This window comes from Electrophorus electricus, chromosome 4 (genome assembly GCF_013358815.1).
Source record: "Electrophorus electricus isolate fEleEle1 chromosome 4, fEleEle1.pri, whole genome shotgun sequence".
In the NCBI taxonomy this organism is placed as follows: domain Eukaryota; kingdom Metazoa; phylum Chordata; class Actinopteri; order Gymnotiformes; family Gymnotidae; genus Electrophorus; species Electrophorus electricus.
In genome coordinates this window covers 26,841,566-26,858,370 of record NC_049538.1, presented here as the reverse complement: position 1 = coordinate 26,858,370, position 16,805 = coordinate 26,841,566, and the positions used below count along the sequence as shown (strand labels likewise).

General features: G+C 45.4%; 1 protein-coding gene across 2 annotated transcripts in view; it reads left to right on the top strand.

Moving 5' to 3' along the window:
• Positions 1-16,805, top strand: part of igf1ra (insulin-like growth factor 1a receptor) — a 71,571-nt gene that overhangs the window by 36,842 nt on the left and 17,924 nt on the right. For both annotated transcript variants that reach the window (XM_035525026.1, XM_035525025.1), the window contains exon 3: positions 16,204-16,507. In XM_035525026.1, the coding sequence (XP_035380919.1) occupies positions 16,204-16,507 (304 nt within the window). The remainder of the gene's footprint in view (positions 1-16,203; positions 16,508-16,805) is intronic.

The window sequence follows — 16,805 nt, the reverse complement described above, 5'->3', positions numbered from 1 at the left end:
CATGTTTGACACATGGACCTGTGTGTTGTGGGATCACGAAGAGTTGAAAATCTGTTGCTGATGTGGCAGGCGACATGCAGCTTCACGTCGACGTATGCTATTATCTCGCCAAAACACACTCTACGATCCACAGTCCTGTGGGTTTATACATACTCTATGTGCAACAGTCTAGTCAGACATCACTCAGGCTACAACATCAGGATGCTTGGTGTGGAGGCTGAAGTACTGCGTGACAGACAGGGGCCCTGTGGAGGAAGCAGATAGGTGGAGTAGTGTTGCTGGCCCCGTCCTTTCATATTAACCAATATTCCTTTCACGGTCCGTTGGAAAGTCCTAAATAACTCGAAGTAAGAGTGAAAACGACCGTGGGAGGTTGTTTTTTCAGAGGTGTTTCCTCACTCTCCTCCCATGAGTCAAGCTGATCTGAGCAGCCAGACATGATGTCCCATAAACCACTGCACAGTGCTTTCATAGCCTCACATAACTCCGACAGAAGGATTTGCAACAAATCAGTATGGGAGGATGTTATGTACAGCATGTGTGCATGTGTCTTCTAAGCTTCATCTGGAATGTGTTCTGCTCTCAGTGCTCTCAGAAAGAAAACAGAAAGGTGGAGGGGTCTGCCCCTCGTCAAAGTGCAATTTGTGGGCTGCTAGTACTCGCTGGCAGGGCAGGGTGATTGGGCGATGAGAGAGAGAGAGAGAGCGAGAGAGAGAGAGAGAGAGAGAGAGGTACACGCTTGTAAAGCACTTCAGGTGTGCTGGAGCTTCAGGAATGTCAGTCTGCAGGAATTCACGTCAGATCTGGTCTGGGCTATGAAGGTCTGCAACATCACACACTCTCACACACACACACACACACACACACACACACACACACACACACACACACACACACACACAGTGTACAAACAGCCCACAGCACTTTCTGTTTTCTGTGTGTCTGCTATGACCTGTACTAAAATTGTGCAGACACTGTTCTTTTCTGTTTAGCATGAGCACAGTTGCGTTGAACAAAGCCCGTTGCTTTGTTTCAAATCATGTCAATTTGCATATTTGTGCTGAATTTGATTTGACCTATTTCCTGTCAAATCTCTCCCTCTTCCTCCTCCATCTCTCCCCCTCGCTCTCTCTCTCCACCACCTTCATTACCTGCCTCCCTCACTCTCTATCACTCTCACCATCTTTGACTGGCAGCTCACTGATTAAGAGGCCACCTCCAGTCTGTCTCTCACACCTTTGTGTTCTAGCACACTCTGCATAGCACTACTCCTCTTCCAGAAGGTCGACATGGACTCAGTGACTGCGTGCAGGGGTTTAGTTTTTTTCCCTTGGATTTTCCTTCTAATCTTTTAGAATCACACCTCAATGCGGACGACCGTCAGTTACAGAGAAAAACCCAGCTGACCAAAAATGTATTGAGTGATTTCCTGTTTCAAGTCCCTATTAGCTACTCGCTTTGCACTACCTCCTAAAGATGTTTTTATGTGTTTGTAACTTGTTTACTTGCTTTTTTTGTTTTTTGCTGTTTTTAATTACGTTTGTCCAGGGCTTGAGGTTATCAGCAGCCGGAATGGCACGAAGGCTTCGGCTAACGAGCAGAACTAGCAGCAGCGATCTGCACATGCTGGGGGGAATATAATATGTATGTGCTCACATGCATTAGGTTAATATTTGACTGTATTGTTTTTCAACTTCGGTCTTACCAGTTCAAGGAGACCAGTCCTCTGTAGGAAGTTCCTGCCAAACCTAACCCTGGCGGTGTTCCGAGCTTTTGTAGCCAAGGACGTTGGTTCCTCTCCGACAGAGAAAGGTGTGCACCTCTGTTCATGGAAGACCTTCAGCTGTAAGGGGTCCTGCCAGAGATGTGCTCATAGAAATTTGCCTATTATATATTGCATATTACATAATGCAAGCTTAATACGAAAAAGCATCTGCACACTCAAACCTGTGCAAGAATCTTTTTAATTAGCAAGCTTTCTGTCAAAGACCTGCTTTAAGGCATACATAGGCAACACAGCTGTCACATGGACTAATATATACTCTATCAAACATTCTAAACAGAAGACAGCACATATGCATACTTGAGGACTATTTTGTGTATGTGTTTTTGTGTGTTTTCTAATTGATATTTGAAGAAGGTAGAGTTGAACAGTAAATACACGAAATGCCATAGGGTGTGTGTGTGTGTGTGTGTGTGTGTGTGTGTGTGTGTGTGTGTGTGTGTGTGTGTGTGTGTTGGGGGGGGTCACTAATCCATTGACTGAGCTGTGTGAATGAAGCTGAAGAGGACTCAGAGTGCTTATTCAGACTCCCACCAAACACTCAGGAGACGGTGCCCTGCTTTTGTAGGGGGAAAAAAAAATCAGCTGTCAGCTTGTAATGGATGTGTGTGTAGTGGTTGGCTTTTGCATTTAACTTTTGAAGGGCTTATGTGGGAATCTGACAACTGTCAAAAGAAAATCATTCATTCAACTTTACATAATGCATGTTGGCTTGCTGATGATGTTTTAAATTGGTCTTCCATGTTGTTCTCCATTTATTGAAGTTTTTTATTTGCTTAGCTGTCTGTGGCGTGTGTGTGTGTGGGGCCTGAGAAGGCCTGAGAGATCTGTGTTTGGCACACACACCTCGGCGCTGTTCTGCAGACGAGGGCTTTTACATCTTTGTTTTTGTTGTTTTGCTACATGTAATTGTACATTGCTTTTGCCTGAAGCATGACAATCCTCCCCCCCCCCCCCCCCCATCACTTCAGTTGCACGCACACACGTGCACTTCCACCACTGGAGAGCTTCACTGGCCCCCTTCTGGCCAGCGTGGATACTGCTTTCCAGCCTGCGGAGTTCTGTGTGTGGGGGGTCTCAGCCTACAGGCAGACAAAGGGCATGGTTTTAAGAGCAGGGGCCCCCGTTGTGCCTCTGCCTTGCCCTGTGCGTGTCGCTGCCTGGGTGGATAGGGGTGAGTGTGGGCCATGCGGAGTGTGTGTGTGGGGAGGGGGTTCAGTCTGTGCGCTTTCTGGCTGTGCCTTTGTGTCTGCGCTGCTTGTGTCTGTGGCACAACACTGCACAAAGGGGCCCATTGTTTGTTCGGGGGTGTGTATCGGGGTTGGAAGCTATTGTGTTTCAATCATTTCTGGAAGTCATGTTTCTGCGTGGTGGTTAATGCTTTTCCTGTGGCTCTTTCTTTCCTTCTTCATCACTCTCTTTTTTGTTCTTTTTCTTCCTCTCTCTTTCTCCCTCTCCTCTCCCTCTCCTCTCCCTCATTTCCTGGGCTTCTGTTGCTCTTTGAGTCATACTGTTTCTTGCGACTTTGCCTCATCTAAACCCTGATGTGTGTGTGTGTGTGTGTGTGTGTGTGTGTGTGTGTGTTTTAGAGGACCATGCATAACCACCCCCTTTATCCCTCTTACCCCCACCTGAGCTTTCACAAGCTCTGTTGTTATGGTAATCTCTTGGGCATTGGGCAACATGTTGCTCTCTCTCTCTCTCTCTCTCTCTCTCTCTCTCTCTCTCTCTCTCTCTCTCTCTCTCTCTCTCTCTCTCTCTGTATTTGTGTTTGTGTGTGTGTGTGGGGGGGGCAGGTCTGAGGCTGAATGGTGTGCCAGTTTATGAGGAGCTGATGTGTGTTTTTCAGCTGGGCAGTAGAAAGTAAGGCAGCACGCTACAGCCATGCTGAGGGTTTGCCGTTTCACCTGTTCTGATGCAGAGCTCACCCAGCCCCCCCTAATCCCACTCAAAGATAATCTGGCACAGGGGTGTTTGTGGGGGGTGGGGGTGGGGGGTTGTAATTGGTCCACAGATAATTCAGTGGATTTCCCTTTGCCCTTCTCTCTCTCTCTCTCTCTCTCTCTCTCTCTCTCTCTCTCTCTCTCTCTCTCTCTGCCACTCTTTCACTCTTTTCCTCTCTCCTTCCCCTCTCTCTTCTATTCCCTCCCTTTTTGTCCCACTCTCTCTCTCTGCACCTATTTATCTCTTTCTCTGTTTCTCGCTCTCCATCTTGTTATGGCAGATGAGGGACACCTGTCTGGTACAGAGATCAGTCTGTCTGTTTCAACCCTGTCTGCTTCACTGTTCATTGTCTCTGCCCCCCCCCCCCCCCCAAGCACTAGTCCACGCAGGCCGTTTGCTATATGACTCTTGTGGGACATCAGAAGATCCCCTCTTGGGCAGGGCTTTGAAATGACCATAATGATTGATTTCACGGGTCATGGTTAAATGGATCTGTTTTCATGTGTGTGTGAGCGTGCATGTGTGTGCATTTATCAGGGCAAGAGGAGTAGAAAGAGAAATGGGACGCACATAAGAAAGAAGGATGATTAATAACAGTATTATGTGGTAAAGGAGCTACACACACACACACACACACACACACACACATTCAACATAGGCACTATGAGTCACTTTACTGACTTCAGTTTAGCAAGGTTTGTTTTTAATGTCACAGTGCCTACCAGCTACCACCACGTATAGCATATAGATATCAAAGAGAGTGGAAAGCAGAACTCTGGGAGAAAGAACGGGAGTGAGCGTAGTAAGCGAACTCTGAAAAGACTTGGTGAAAAGGGGAGAATAGAATGATGATATCACCAGTAGCCAACTGGGAGTGAGAAAGCATTTTAGGCTTCTCAGCTGTCCTGTTCCATCCACATCAAAAAAACGTGCACGTGCGCACACACACACGCACATACACACACACACACACACACGCACAAACACACACACACACACACACACACACACACACACACACACACACACACACACACATGCACGTGCATTCTCTGTCCTCACTGTACCCTGATATGTCTGTCCCTACAGTCAGATTTGTGCCTCTGACATATCTGGTAACTATCTCTCATTTACTCATTATAGAGCCCAAATGAAAGGCCACTTAAAGGTAATTGACATTGTTAGTGTCAATAGTGATTAAAGATTACAAAATGGGTGTAATTTACATTTGATTCATTTTATAGGCTGAAAAGTTCAAATGTGTTTGCAGATGAGTGCTGAGAGGGCTGGAGAGATGAAGGAGAGAGAGAGAGAGAGAGAGAGAGAGAGAGAGAGAGAGAGAGAGAGAGAGAGAGGTATGGCCAGCAGGCCTGGACTGTAAACACTATGGTGTTCTCTGGTGTGTTTGTGCCACTGCACTGCCATATTAGGCTGCCTCATTATTCAGCATGCGCTATTACCAGCCTCATTGTTTACACCTCGCTAATAGTTGCTTAGCATAATCAGATCTTTTTAATCCCTGCTTTAAAGCTGGTACCCATTGGCACCATTCTCTCAAACAATAGGGGACAGTAAGGGGGTTTTAAATGCCATCCCATCCCCCCACACGCCTTCTGATGAGCCAAGATCAGACACGGCAAGATCAAGCAATAGGAAGTCATCATAAAACCCTTAGTGCCTTCTTGTCCGCTTGATGGATCTGCTGAGGCACCGTCCGCTACGAAATGAGAAAAATGTTCCATTTTTTTTTGTCATTTGTGAAGTTAAACCCAACTTTGAATGAAAACCAAATTAGCTCCACTGGTGGTGTTTAGGAGTTGGTACTGAAGCAAGCTGACAGCCTCTACCTTGCTTTTCCTGGGAAGCAGAGCCTGGCATGTACGGGGTGCAGGGGTGTCCCACTCTCCAGTCAGGAGCTTGTCAGAGTGGAGCACTTGAGACAGCAGAGAAGAAACAAAGGTGAGGATAAAAGCAGCATGGTAGCACAGCCCACTAAGCCCACTCACCGCAGCACGCTTACCACACTCAACCCACACAACACCCTCAGTTCACTCAGCACCCACATCCCACTCAACACCCACATCCCACTCAACCCACCTAGCCCTCTCAGCCCACTCAGGTCGCTGAGCAGCTGCCATTTGTAAAGGGGCCCGGAGCGCGAGGCTTGTCCCAGAAACAAAACCAACAGCCCACACACAAGTTTCTTTTTTTCCTCATTCAATAGTGGAGAGAAGTAGAAGTGTGCCGTGTGTGTGCCATCTGTGTGCGTGTGTGTGACTGTGTGTGCGTGTGTGTGTGTGTGTGTGGTGGGGAGCCAGATGCCGAATGTTAAGTAGCTGGGGATGCCAGACAGAAAGGTGGCAGACGAACGCTGGTTGCTCAGAGAACAAAAAGAGCAGACAATAAAGTAGGAGAGTCACAGGGGAGAAAGAGAGAGGGAGAGAGGGAGAGAGAGAGAGAGAGAGAGAGAGAGAGAGAGAGAGAGAGAGAGAAGGAGGGAGACTGCAGAGGGATTTGAGATTAGCTCGAGTCTTGCTGTCAGACGCAGTGCCCTTGACAACCTCTACTGAAGACTCACCTTAGACAGCAAAAACACCAGCTGAACTGCCACAGAGAACTCTTCTTTCTCTGTCTTTTTGCAAAACACACACTCCCACTGACCAATGATCTGTCCGCCAGCTCTCTAATGACCTGATGAGGGTAAGAGCAGCTGCGTCGTACCGAACGCAGGAGCTTGAAGCTGGATTAACCAGTCCTTCAGCTCAATACAAAATACAGATGTGTCATTTTAAATCCAGGTGTACCAGTGATGTGCTGGGCCTGTTCACGGTCTGTGGCAGTCAGTGTTGCAGTTACGCTCAGGGACATGGGAGAGCCCTCACCTCTTGGGGGAGGGGTTAGAGCAACCCGTGTGGAGCTTTGGGTGGTTTGGCGGTGGCCTGAGAAGGGACAGCTCTTGGATCCATTGCTAGTGAGCTTCTTGGAAGGGTTCAGGACGAGGGAGACAGATATTGGCGGAACATTCCATGCCAGTGAGTGCATCCTCTTTTTCACCAACATGATATGCAAAATGAGAAGCCTGGGGAAGGGAGGGAGAGAGGGAATGAGGGAGAGAGAGAGAGAGAGAGAGAGAGAGAGAGAGAGAGAGAGAGAGAGAGAGAGAGAGAGAAAGAACCTTGCCTTAATGGAAGATGTGGCTGCTGTTTAGGGTTGAGTATCCTCAACCCACACACGGATATTACATTTGCAGACATGTGCACACACAAACACATAAAAGGAGTATGAGAAAGCTTCCTCTTTGTTTGGCATTTAACCTGTACTGTGTCTACACTGTCCATTAGAAATCTCTCTCACACACATTTACAATATAGATCCTAAAACAGCATCATAGTGATATATTATTTGTACTGCAAATGGTAGTTGTCTAGGTCCGTGTGACTCCTTTGGCCATTTTGAACACAAATGCCATTAAAGATTTGGCAGTATCATTTTAAGAAACTCCTACAGCAGTTGGATAATTCCATGTATGACTGATTCCTGTGATGCACCTCAACTGTTCAGCAGTTCTTATTAAGCATTCACCAGCACACAGCTCAGCTTGTTTCTGTTAAAAGTGCCAACTGACAATGGTTGAAGTGAACGTCCTGAACTGTCACGGTTTTACGTCAATTAATGGCCTTATAAGTGTCTTTAAAAGGTTTCCTTCACAGTGGTGTGTGTGTTTACAACACTTTAGTGCAGTGGCTGTCAAGGTGACTCAGGCACTAGATCTATGTCTCTCTCTCTCATTCATATTACCAGTTGTGTTACTACTGGTACCAGTCTGTGGTATGTCAAATTTATGTAAACTCTCCTCCCTAACAGAACATCACAATCTTCCCTAAGGCTATAGAAAACATGTTCTGCATGTAGGCAGGCAGGCAGGGCCTCAGAGATATAGTACACAAAATATTTAAGCAAACAGCATGTAAAGACTGTCAGCGCTCATAACGAGTATTGGAGGAAGTGTGTGTGGGTGTGCATGTGGGTGGGTGTGTGTTTGTTTTTTTGTTTGTTTGTGTGTTTATGTACGTGTGGGAAATATCATGCCTGCATAAATTCTGTCCCCAGCACACACATACACACTAATACCTAAGTCACCACGTGTGTGTACATTTGCATGTTCAAATATGCACCCATCTTAGATTGATAAACACCGATCTTGGAATTGAATAAGTCAAGCAACAGCACCACAAGAAACTACACAGGATACATTTCAACATTGTGTGTAGCACTGATGTGTAATTATGGTCTTGCCCGTAGCACTATTCTGTAGTTTACAAATGCCAGGATGATAAATTGGGCTTTGTTAAATGGCCATAAGAATAGTCATCTCAAACTATTGTTATCTCCTGTGTGATTAAGCTTCCCCAGTTGAAAATGGAGCTGATCCATGAGCCTCTGTTAACTGTAGTGTGTATGTTATTACTTTCACACTCTCTTGAAATCTGCCCTGTCTTCATGGGGCACCATGACTGAAGACAGCTGACGCAGGCAGACTCAGCCAGGCAGACCCGTCTGCCGGATGAGACAAGGATGAGGAAGCATCCCTTTCTCTGTGGCCTCACTGAGTGTTTGGAATGATCCATTCATGAGCCCTCTGGGGGGGATTTAGGTTACAGGATGTGGATGTGGTTGGATGCAGCCTGGGGTCCTGCCGCAAGTCCCCTCGGGGTACTGTAGTGGTGGTAGCCACTGGTTGACTCTGAAGAAGATGTCTGGTAACCTGAGATAGGTTCGGAATACACGCACAGTGATAGGTAGGTAGGTAGGTAGGTATGTAGGTAGGTAGGTAGGTAGGTAGGTAGGTAGGTAGGTAGATAGATAGATAGATAGATAGATAGATAGATAGATAGATAGATAGATAGATAGATAGATAGATAGATAGATAGATAGAGTTAGTCACTCTTTAAATTGTTTGTGATGGTACCTTTGGCCATTAGGAATATGGCAAATTGTACTAAAGCATCCTGTTTTAGCCACTTGCTGGGCTGAAGTTCTGTGGATTTTCTGTTAGGCTGCTCAAAGTTGAGAAGGTGAGACCATCTAAGTCTTAGGTCTTGCGTAGTGTAATGGCTGGAGCTATGTGTTTACAAAAAGCAGTTTTTAAGGTCATGTCATAGACAATGCTAATACCACGGCCCTAATGAAAACTGTGAGGGAATGACTGCACAAAACAACCTGTTACTTCTAGTAGAGAAAACTGGGTGGGGAAATCGTTAAAAAAAATGCATTTTACATCATATCATTTTGCTTATTACACTTTCAGATGATGTCTGTGTTAAAAAAATGCATTTATATTGTTGGATGACCTTATTTCTTCATAGGTGACGATAAGCCGTGACAATAATCTTCTGCGGCTGTGTGCGGTCTAGAAAAATGTATTCATGTTAATAACCGTGACACATTTTGGCTTTCGTGTAGATGTTGTAAGCCAGTCATTCGCGTTGTTTCCAGAATGTTTTTCCTCTTGTGCACGTCAGTGCCAAAATTGCCAAACAACCTCCATAAAACAAACGAGCAACGCTTTTTAACTCGGCACCGGTTTGTCGCCAAAGAAAACATTTAATCCTTCCACTCCTTGCATCCGTTCGCTCTTCCTTCGCTTTGAGCGCTGCAAAGCGGCTGGAAAGGGGGCATGTGTAATTACCATAGTTACCGCTTTCCCCCCTCCTAGTCCCCGCAGCACCGAGGACTTGTTTACCACATTTCCACTCTAGACTCAATAACATGTCAATCATAAGGAACCGCCCCCGTCGGTCTACAATTGGTGCTGCAGACATTCCTCCCCCGTCTACCTCCCGGTCCCGCCCCCCTGCGGGTGAGCAGCGAGAGCTCGAGCGAGCCTGCCGCGGCCGCGTGCTTCGGCTGTGGGTTGAGAGTTTAGCGGCTTGCGAGCGTTTCAAATGTTGTAACGGAATACGTTGGCAAATACATGTGTGACATCGCGTGCAACCGCATGCTATATAAATGCACATTCAGATGCATGAGCGGAATATATGGACAGATCCACTTAAAAGCTGTGAAAAGGTTATATATTACTTAGCAAAAGAGAACTGTAAAAAGCCTGTAGACATATAAACAACACTTTTTTGTATCTGTATTTACTGCTAAGATATTAGGTTCCTAGCCGTGCGCTGGTTAAAACTAGCACATCTCTGTCTTGTTTTCATAAACAGTCCACAACTATGAATCGTATATTTAGAGACAATCGGTATTTCCGTGTCATCTGGCAGTATACAGACTAGGCACTACCAAGCGCTGTTGTGTGGTGTGTTTCGCGCATGTGGAGAACACACACACGTACGGCACGTAGCCATGGGCGGAGTAAAATGTCAGTCCCAATGTAAACATTGTAGTAATGGGACATGTATCGGTGTAGCTTTGAACAGCGGGCTTGTCTGTACTGCTGGCTATTGGAAAACAGGAGTATTTTAGGAATGTAACAATTAACTGATATTCGCTATTGCTTAATGGTATTTTGGAAAATGCGTCTTGTGCATCCTTGCCTGACAGGCGTTTTATTGTTTTTTTGTTTTTTTTTGCAACATTGCAATGCTTAATAAGCATCATGATAATAGTCGAGGAGCTGTTGTGGTAGGAGGTATCATGCCTGGCTGAACACTGAAGGGCATTGATCGCGTCATATCAGTCCTGATGTTGTAAACATCACGGCTGGCAGTGCTTCGTCAGGGCTGACCGCAGCGATGGCTTCTGAGCAAGTCTCGCGTGTTTAGCAGGCAAACGTGGTCCCTCTGCTCGCGTTTGTCATCCGCATCCTCTCCATGCAGCAGGGTGTCACTCTGTCGGTATGCACTAGTTATCTAGTGGGGCTCAGTATATATTATTTCTACTGGGGCAAAAACCTTATTCGGCTTTGTGCGCACATGTATGCCAGTGTGTGTGTCTGTGTGTGTGTCAGGGCGGCGTTACTTATAGAGCAGTTGTTTTCTTCATGCGTATGTAGCATTGGGCTTGTATGTGACGCTGGCCGTGATGGGAGTTATTTCATTTTGTGTTCAGCGTTCACCCAGGACTACTTTGAATGACGCACATTGGTGGTCTCGGAATGTTCTTTACTTGACTCTGGTTCGGTTGTATTAAAATGCCTCTTGATACGCAGTCGTTGCCACCATGCAGATGACACAAAATTATGGCGTATGACGTCAATTTACGTATTTCACAGAATGTAAATTCTAGGGGGTTTTTTGCTGATGAATTTTCCTGAACGTTTTTGGGCTCTCAGCATTCACATTATACACAACAAAATAATTCCACTGTAAAATACCTACACACACACACACACACACACACACACACACAAAGAGAGGAGTAGATTTCAGTCCATGTAGAGAACAGCCTGTTCTTTAAGATAAATACTTTGTAGAACTTTCTTTGTAAAACAGTAAATGAAAGATGTGTACTACTGCAGATTTAATCCGGATCCCCATCCAAATGCACCCCTTTGTGACATACCTCATTAAATCCTGTCACAAGCATAATTCTATGAATATATATATAATTTTAATATCATTTTATTGTACACATTAACACCTAAAATCATTTCAAGCCCATATTCTGCTTTCATGGAGTCTCATCTTTCCATCCCTCTCCCTTCAGTGTTCTTAACATTGTTATTGTAACTGTTGCAGTGAACAAGTCGATTAACATTCTGTTCCTTGATTATACTCTTTCTTAGAATATTCTGGGCATTTTTTACACAGTCCTCTTAAAACTGACCAGAAGCCCGGGAAACGAAGTCCAAGTGTGTCAGTAGGCTTTTGCCAGGCCACTAACACTATGCTTGTACAATCCTCCTTATTTCCTGCACTGGCTCTGAGGGATATTATACTGAGGTGGCTGGGAGGGGCCTTCATGTCCATCATTTGTCCTGCTGCCGTGCCGAACGTGTGTGTGTGAGTGTATGGCTTCGCGTACATGTTTGTATTTCCTCTACATTGCCATACAGGGCAGTGAGAAGTCCTCCCTCTTTTGCACTGAGATAAACTGACAGGATTCATCTAATCAGGTCATATCCATGTTCCCAGCAGGCTATGGGGCTCTTTACGAAGGGCCCCGCTGAGGCTAGACACTGACATCTCTCCTGAGCTGCAGGCTGGCTGGGCCAGCGAGGTTACTCTACAAATGATGTCTCCTTTCATCTCTCATTCCTTCTGGTGTGTGACACTGTTCAGACGCCATCTGTGGCAAATCAATGCTGTGTTTCTTCACATATGCCTTGCGCAGACTAAAAAGAAATGAGCATCTTGTTTATATTTGCCTGTTTCAGGGCATTAAACGAATAACACTCCAAAGTGGTGTGTTGCCTCGTCTCCACAGCAAATTCCTCGTGTGTCGCGTCCTGAGGGCTTGCGTGTGGCTGCTGCAGCCTCTCAGGCTGCTCTAGACTTCCTTCTTAGGAAGGAAGTGGGCTCTGTGCGTGCCCGGGTGGATGCCCGCCACGCTGGGTCCAGCTGCTTGTGGGGCCTGGCTATGGAAGAGGGCACATGCCACCGAGCTGCCCAAAAATAAAATAGCACACCCCATGTGTACCATTCATCTGCGTTTGGTCGCCATGGGAAATGAGGACGATTAGCAGTGCTCTCTCTCTCTCTCTCTCTCTCTCTCTCTCTCTCTCTCTCATGCGCTCTCTCCCTCCCTCTCTCTGGCCCTGCTTCTCTCCCTCTTCTTGTCATCATAAGTGGAAGGTATGCATGTTTGAGAGATACACCCCCCCCCCCCCACGGCCCATCCACAGACATGGCACGCAGCCTTGTTTGCCGTGGGGTGAGAAGTAGTTTCAGCTTGCCTGCGCTGCCCCCTTTTGGTGGGATTCTACACAACCGACAGCTTCCCCGCCCGTAGCATCCCCTCCCCCCTATTTGCAGCAGCAGTGCTGACAATCTGCGTGCTCCAGCAGGGAGCCCTTACCTACATCCTGGCTTTTTGAGAGTTCAAAGGCAGTGCCTTTCTGGGTGGGAGCGAGATATTCCAGGCGAAAGGAGCGTGCACTCGGCTGCAGTTGGAATTAGAGCTGGAAAGGGTGCAGCTATTTATAGCCCATAAAAGGGCCATATGGCTATTTAAGGAAAAGCAGTTCTCATTTCCTGGCCCCTCACTTTGGCAGTTATGTATGTGCTGCACTGTCTTCGCAGTTACAGCTGCTTATCCATTCCCATTCAAAATGTATGCAGGTGTTTTTAAAAATTGACTCACGCCTCGGTCGTCTCAGAAGGGAAGTTGACAAGTGAAGCTGTAACTGGGTTGAGCTGTGTTTGCTTTTTTTGACCTGTTTTGGCAGGTATTCGAGCAGTGTTGTTTGGCAATGTTCTGTTTTAGTTTTAGGTTTTGTTTTTTTTTTCCCGTCCTCTGCGTTATCTCAAAACGTTCAATTAATTCCTCCTTGTCTGAAACCGGCTTGTGATTTGAACATGTGGAAGAATGCATGGCATTCTAGAGAACGGCAGAACAGGGACACAGTCGTACTGGCTCTCATCAACAGGAGATGCTGGCCCATGGAGGGCTTGCATTAACTGTACAGTACAGTCATTTTATTGTCGAGTTTCTCACGCTCATGAAGGAAGCTGATCTTTCCTGGCTGCGAGCAAACTGGAGTTCCATGTACGCAGTTAGAAGCCAGATCATCTGTGTTTTTGGTTTCATCACTGTCCCCCGACCCCGTCTACAGCAACACAGAACTGTTGTTCATAAACCTTTCACAGATTTGTAACTGCTCGTAGGAAATGATAATCTTGCAGTGATCATAGACCTTTTTGGTTTAAACAAAGCTGCTTCAGAAGTGGGTCTTTGTTTGATATGAATATGTATTCGAACTAGTAAAATAATATGAAACGAGTGGAATCTTTTGTGGACTACTGAGCTTTCCTCTAGACTTAAAACAAAAGTGTTTTTAAAAGTGTCTTTATCTGCCTTCTGGATGCAACTGTTTATATAAAAAGCTTTTACTATTTAATATATTTTAAGGGTTATTTGAAGTCTTGTCTTTGGCACAGATTTTCGTGTCCACATCAGTGGTGCAGCAGTTTACCTCCTAATCCATCAGTGGAACACCAGGTTCTAATATTCCCCCTCTCTGATAATAAGACCTACGCTTTATGTGTCTGAAATCACATCAAGCTCATGCTTTGAGGTTAGGGCATGAGAGCTCATTAGGATATCACTCAAAAGGTTCTGTGTGTTAGCTAGAATATTTTTCAGACTTTACTTCTAAAACTATCAGAGACTTAAAGTTTCTATCTTAAATCCATCCAGTGCTAGTCCAGATCTGTCCACTGATACTTGTGAAATGTTCACGACTTTTTAGCTAAGAGTGAGCACATTATCTCACCTTCTGATGTTGATTAATCACCATCCTGTTCGCATGCCTTTTTTTTTTAACCCGTTCGAGCGTGTTACTCTTCCCTCTTTAGTACAAATAGTTTTGCTTATGAAGCCCTGTATCTCTCCTTTTCACATTATTCTCTTGTGTCTCTCTTAAAAAAACATTTAATGTAGTGTTCTGTAAACTAGTGTTCTGACCATTAAAAATGCCAGCCTGGTCACTGACATTGTTCTTGCATGTTTTAAATGTGCTGTAGTTCAGCCTTTTCCAATATTTTCCATAAGTGCAACTTATGACTCTAGCTCCCCCTGTTTTTGATCCATCTCAAAAGTGTCCTTCCTTTGAAAAAATGTTTTGAAAAGTTGCCTTTTACTCAATTATCATCTTTTCTCAGCAAAAATCCTAGAAGCATTTGTCCGTTTTTAGAACACCACTTGAAATTGACTAATTTATTACTTAATGTTGATTCTAGTGATTGCACCATCTTAATTATTGTAGATCTTAGCACTCAACATTGTTAAGCATAATATACTTATCCATTGCCTGTAGTATTGGCTTGCCATTCACGGCCTTGCATTTAATAATTAATGTTGGAAACGTTCCTCAGCCACTATTACCTGTGGAGTACCTCAAGGGTCGGTCTTAAGCCCAGTCTTCTTCTCCATATATATGTTGCCTTTGGAACATATTATCCAGAATTTCCTTTCATTGTTGGTAAGTCGATCATGCACAACTTTACTTACTTCTAAAATCAAATTACTTTTTGTCTTTGTGGAAGCTATATAACTGGAGATTAAAAAAGGATGGATGGCAAATAAGTTTCATCAATTAAATGAAAACAAATCTGAGGACATTTGGCCCTGGAAAAGCCACTGACATTGAAGTAACTGCCCCGAGACTTTGGAACAGCCTATCACTCGCGTTAAGTCTGCATGCTCCATAATCATCTTTTAAATCCCAACTTAAAGTCTACTTTTATTCTTTAGCATTTGAAGGTCTTTGGGCTGTTCATGAGGGATCTTGCTTCTCTTTGCTGACGTCCTGTTTTAGTGTGTTAATTAATTTTCAAAATTTGTTGAATTTTATGTTTATATATTATTCATTCTGTTCTACTGCTAAATTTACCTTAAATTTGTATATATATAGCAGACTTTGATGGGGATTTTAATAAAACTGAACTCTGATATGATTGCTTAGGCTCGTTGTCCTCATAGCACTTTGTTTGGATTGGCTGGTATTCAGTGCCACAGTTGCATTCTTTAGCCTAAGACATACTGTCTTACATGCTCATGCACACACTAAGTTTAAGGACTTCCGCTAGTTAAGCTGGAATAATTAAGAGCATAGACTATAGTCAATGAAGTTAGCGGGGGTCGAATCGGCTACTAGTAGGAGTTTGTATGTGAAGTCCAGGTTGTTGGTGCTGTTCTCGTGGAGCTCCTGGGTCGCAGTGAGCCTGCCGGGCTTTGCCTGACTGGTTCAACTCCTGAGCTGTAGGAGCTAACTGCTCTCTGGCTGCTGCCGTTTTCTTCTCTGGCTGGCCCTTCTTTCCCTCTGCCCACTCCTCCCTCCCAGATCCCCTTAATAGGCCCTAACTGTAATAATATTTATCTGTATCAAAGCCAGAGCTGCAGTTTACTAATCAGGCTGGCCCAGAGAAAAAGCCTTGTGCAGGGCCACTCCATTTCCCACTCCGGCTCCCACTCCCTGCTTCTCGGCCCCCTGCTCCTCCGTAAGCCATTTGCAGGCTGCTGATCTGACACTGTGTTGGACCTCTGACCTCCTCTCTGTAAAATAACACATGGGATGTAGATCTGATAACAGCGTGTTTATCAAATGTTTTCTCTCTTGGGGAACTAAACATCTGAAACATTTTCCAACCTGGAAGCCTTTTGTTTAGACAGTGAGGTCTAGAGATGTGTAGTGAACCCAATGCAAGTGTTTCTGTATGTTGCATGCAAATGTGTGATGTCTTTTAGTCAGCTGTCTCATGTCTGGGATTAGGATACTCTCATCCTTTCTATGCCTCTTATCTGCTCATTTTTATTTTTTCTGTGTGTGTGTGTGTGTGTGTGTGTGTGTGTTTGCCCTCCAGTGTGCCAATCAAAATGTGAGACGTGGGCGTGCACGGACTCGGGAGAGTGCTGCCATGCCGAGTGCCTGGGAAGCTGCACAGAAGCAGGCAGCGACAGGGCGTGTGCCGCCTGCCAGCACTACTACCACGAAGGCCGCTGCGTGCCAGACTGCCCACCAGGCACATACCGCTTTGAGGGCTGGCGCTGCATCACCATGGAGACATGCACCCGCGTACACCTGCCCAGCGAGGTGGACTTTGTCATTCACGACGGCGAATGCATGCCAGAGTGCCCGCCCGGCTTCACCCGCAATGAGAGCCAAAGGTGCAGTTACCTGACTTCCACTCCCACATACACCCCTGCTCTTGCCCTGAGGCTCTGGGAGCAGCCAGAGCTTTCATCAGTTCCATGCTCTCTTCCTTTCAAGAGTGCCTAGAGTAATAACTAATCTAGTTTATATGTAGGTATAAATAAGTTTGTGAAAATTGAACTTTGTTTCTAGCTGACTTCATCTCCCCTTTGTATTGTCTTTATAGTAAATAACAGTGTATGTTTCTGCAATGCTGGCATTAGGTTTTGAGGTGATTGGTGCTTCAATGTAAGCTGGCTTGCTAAACCCTGG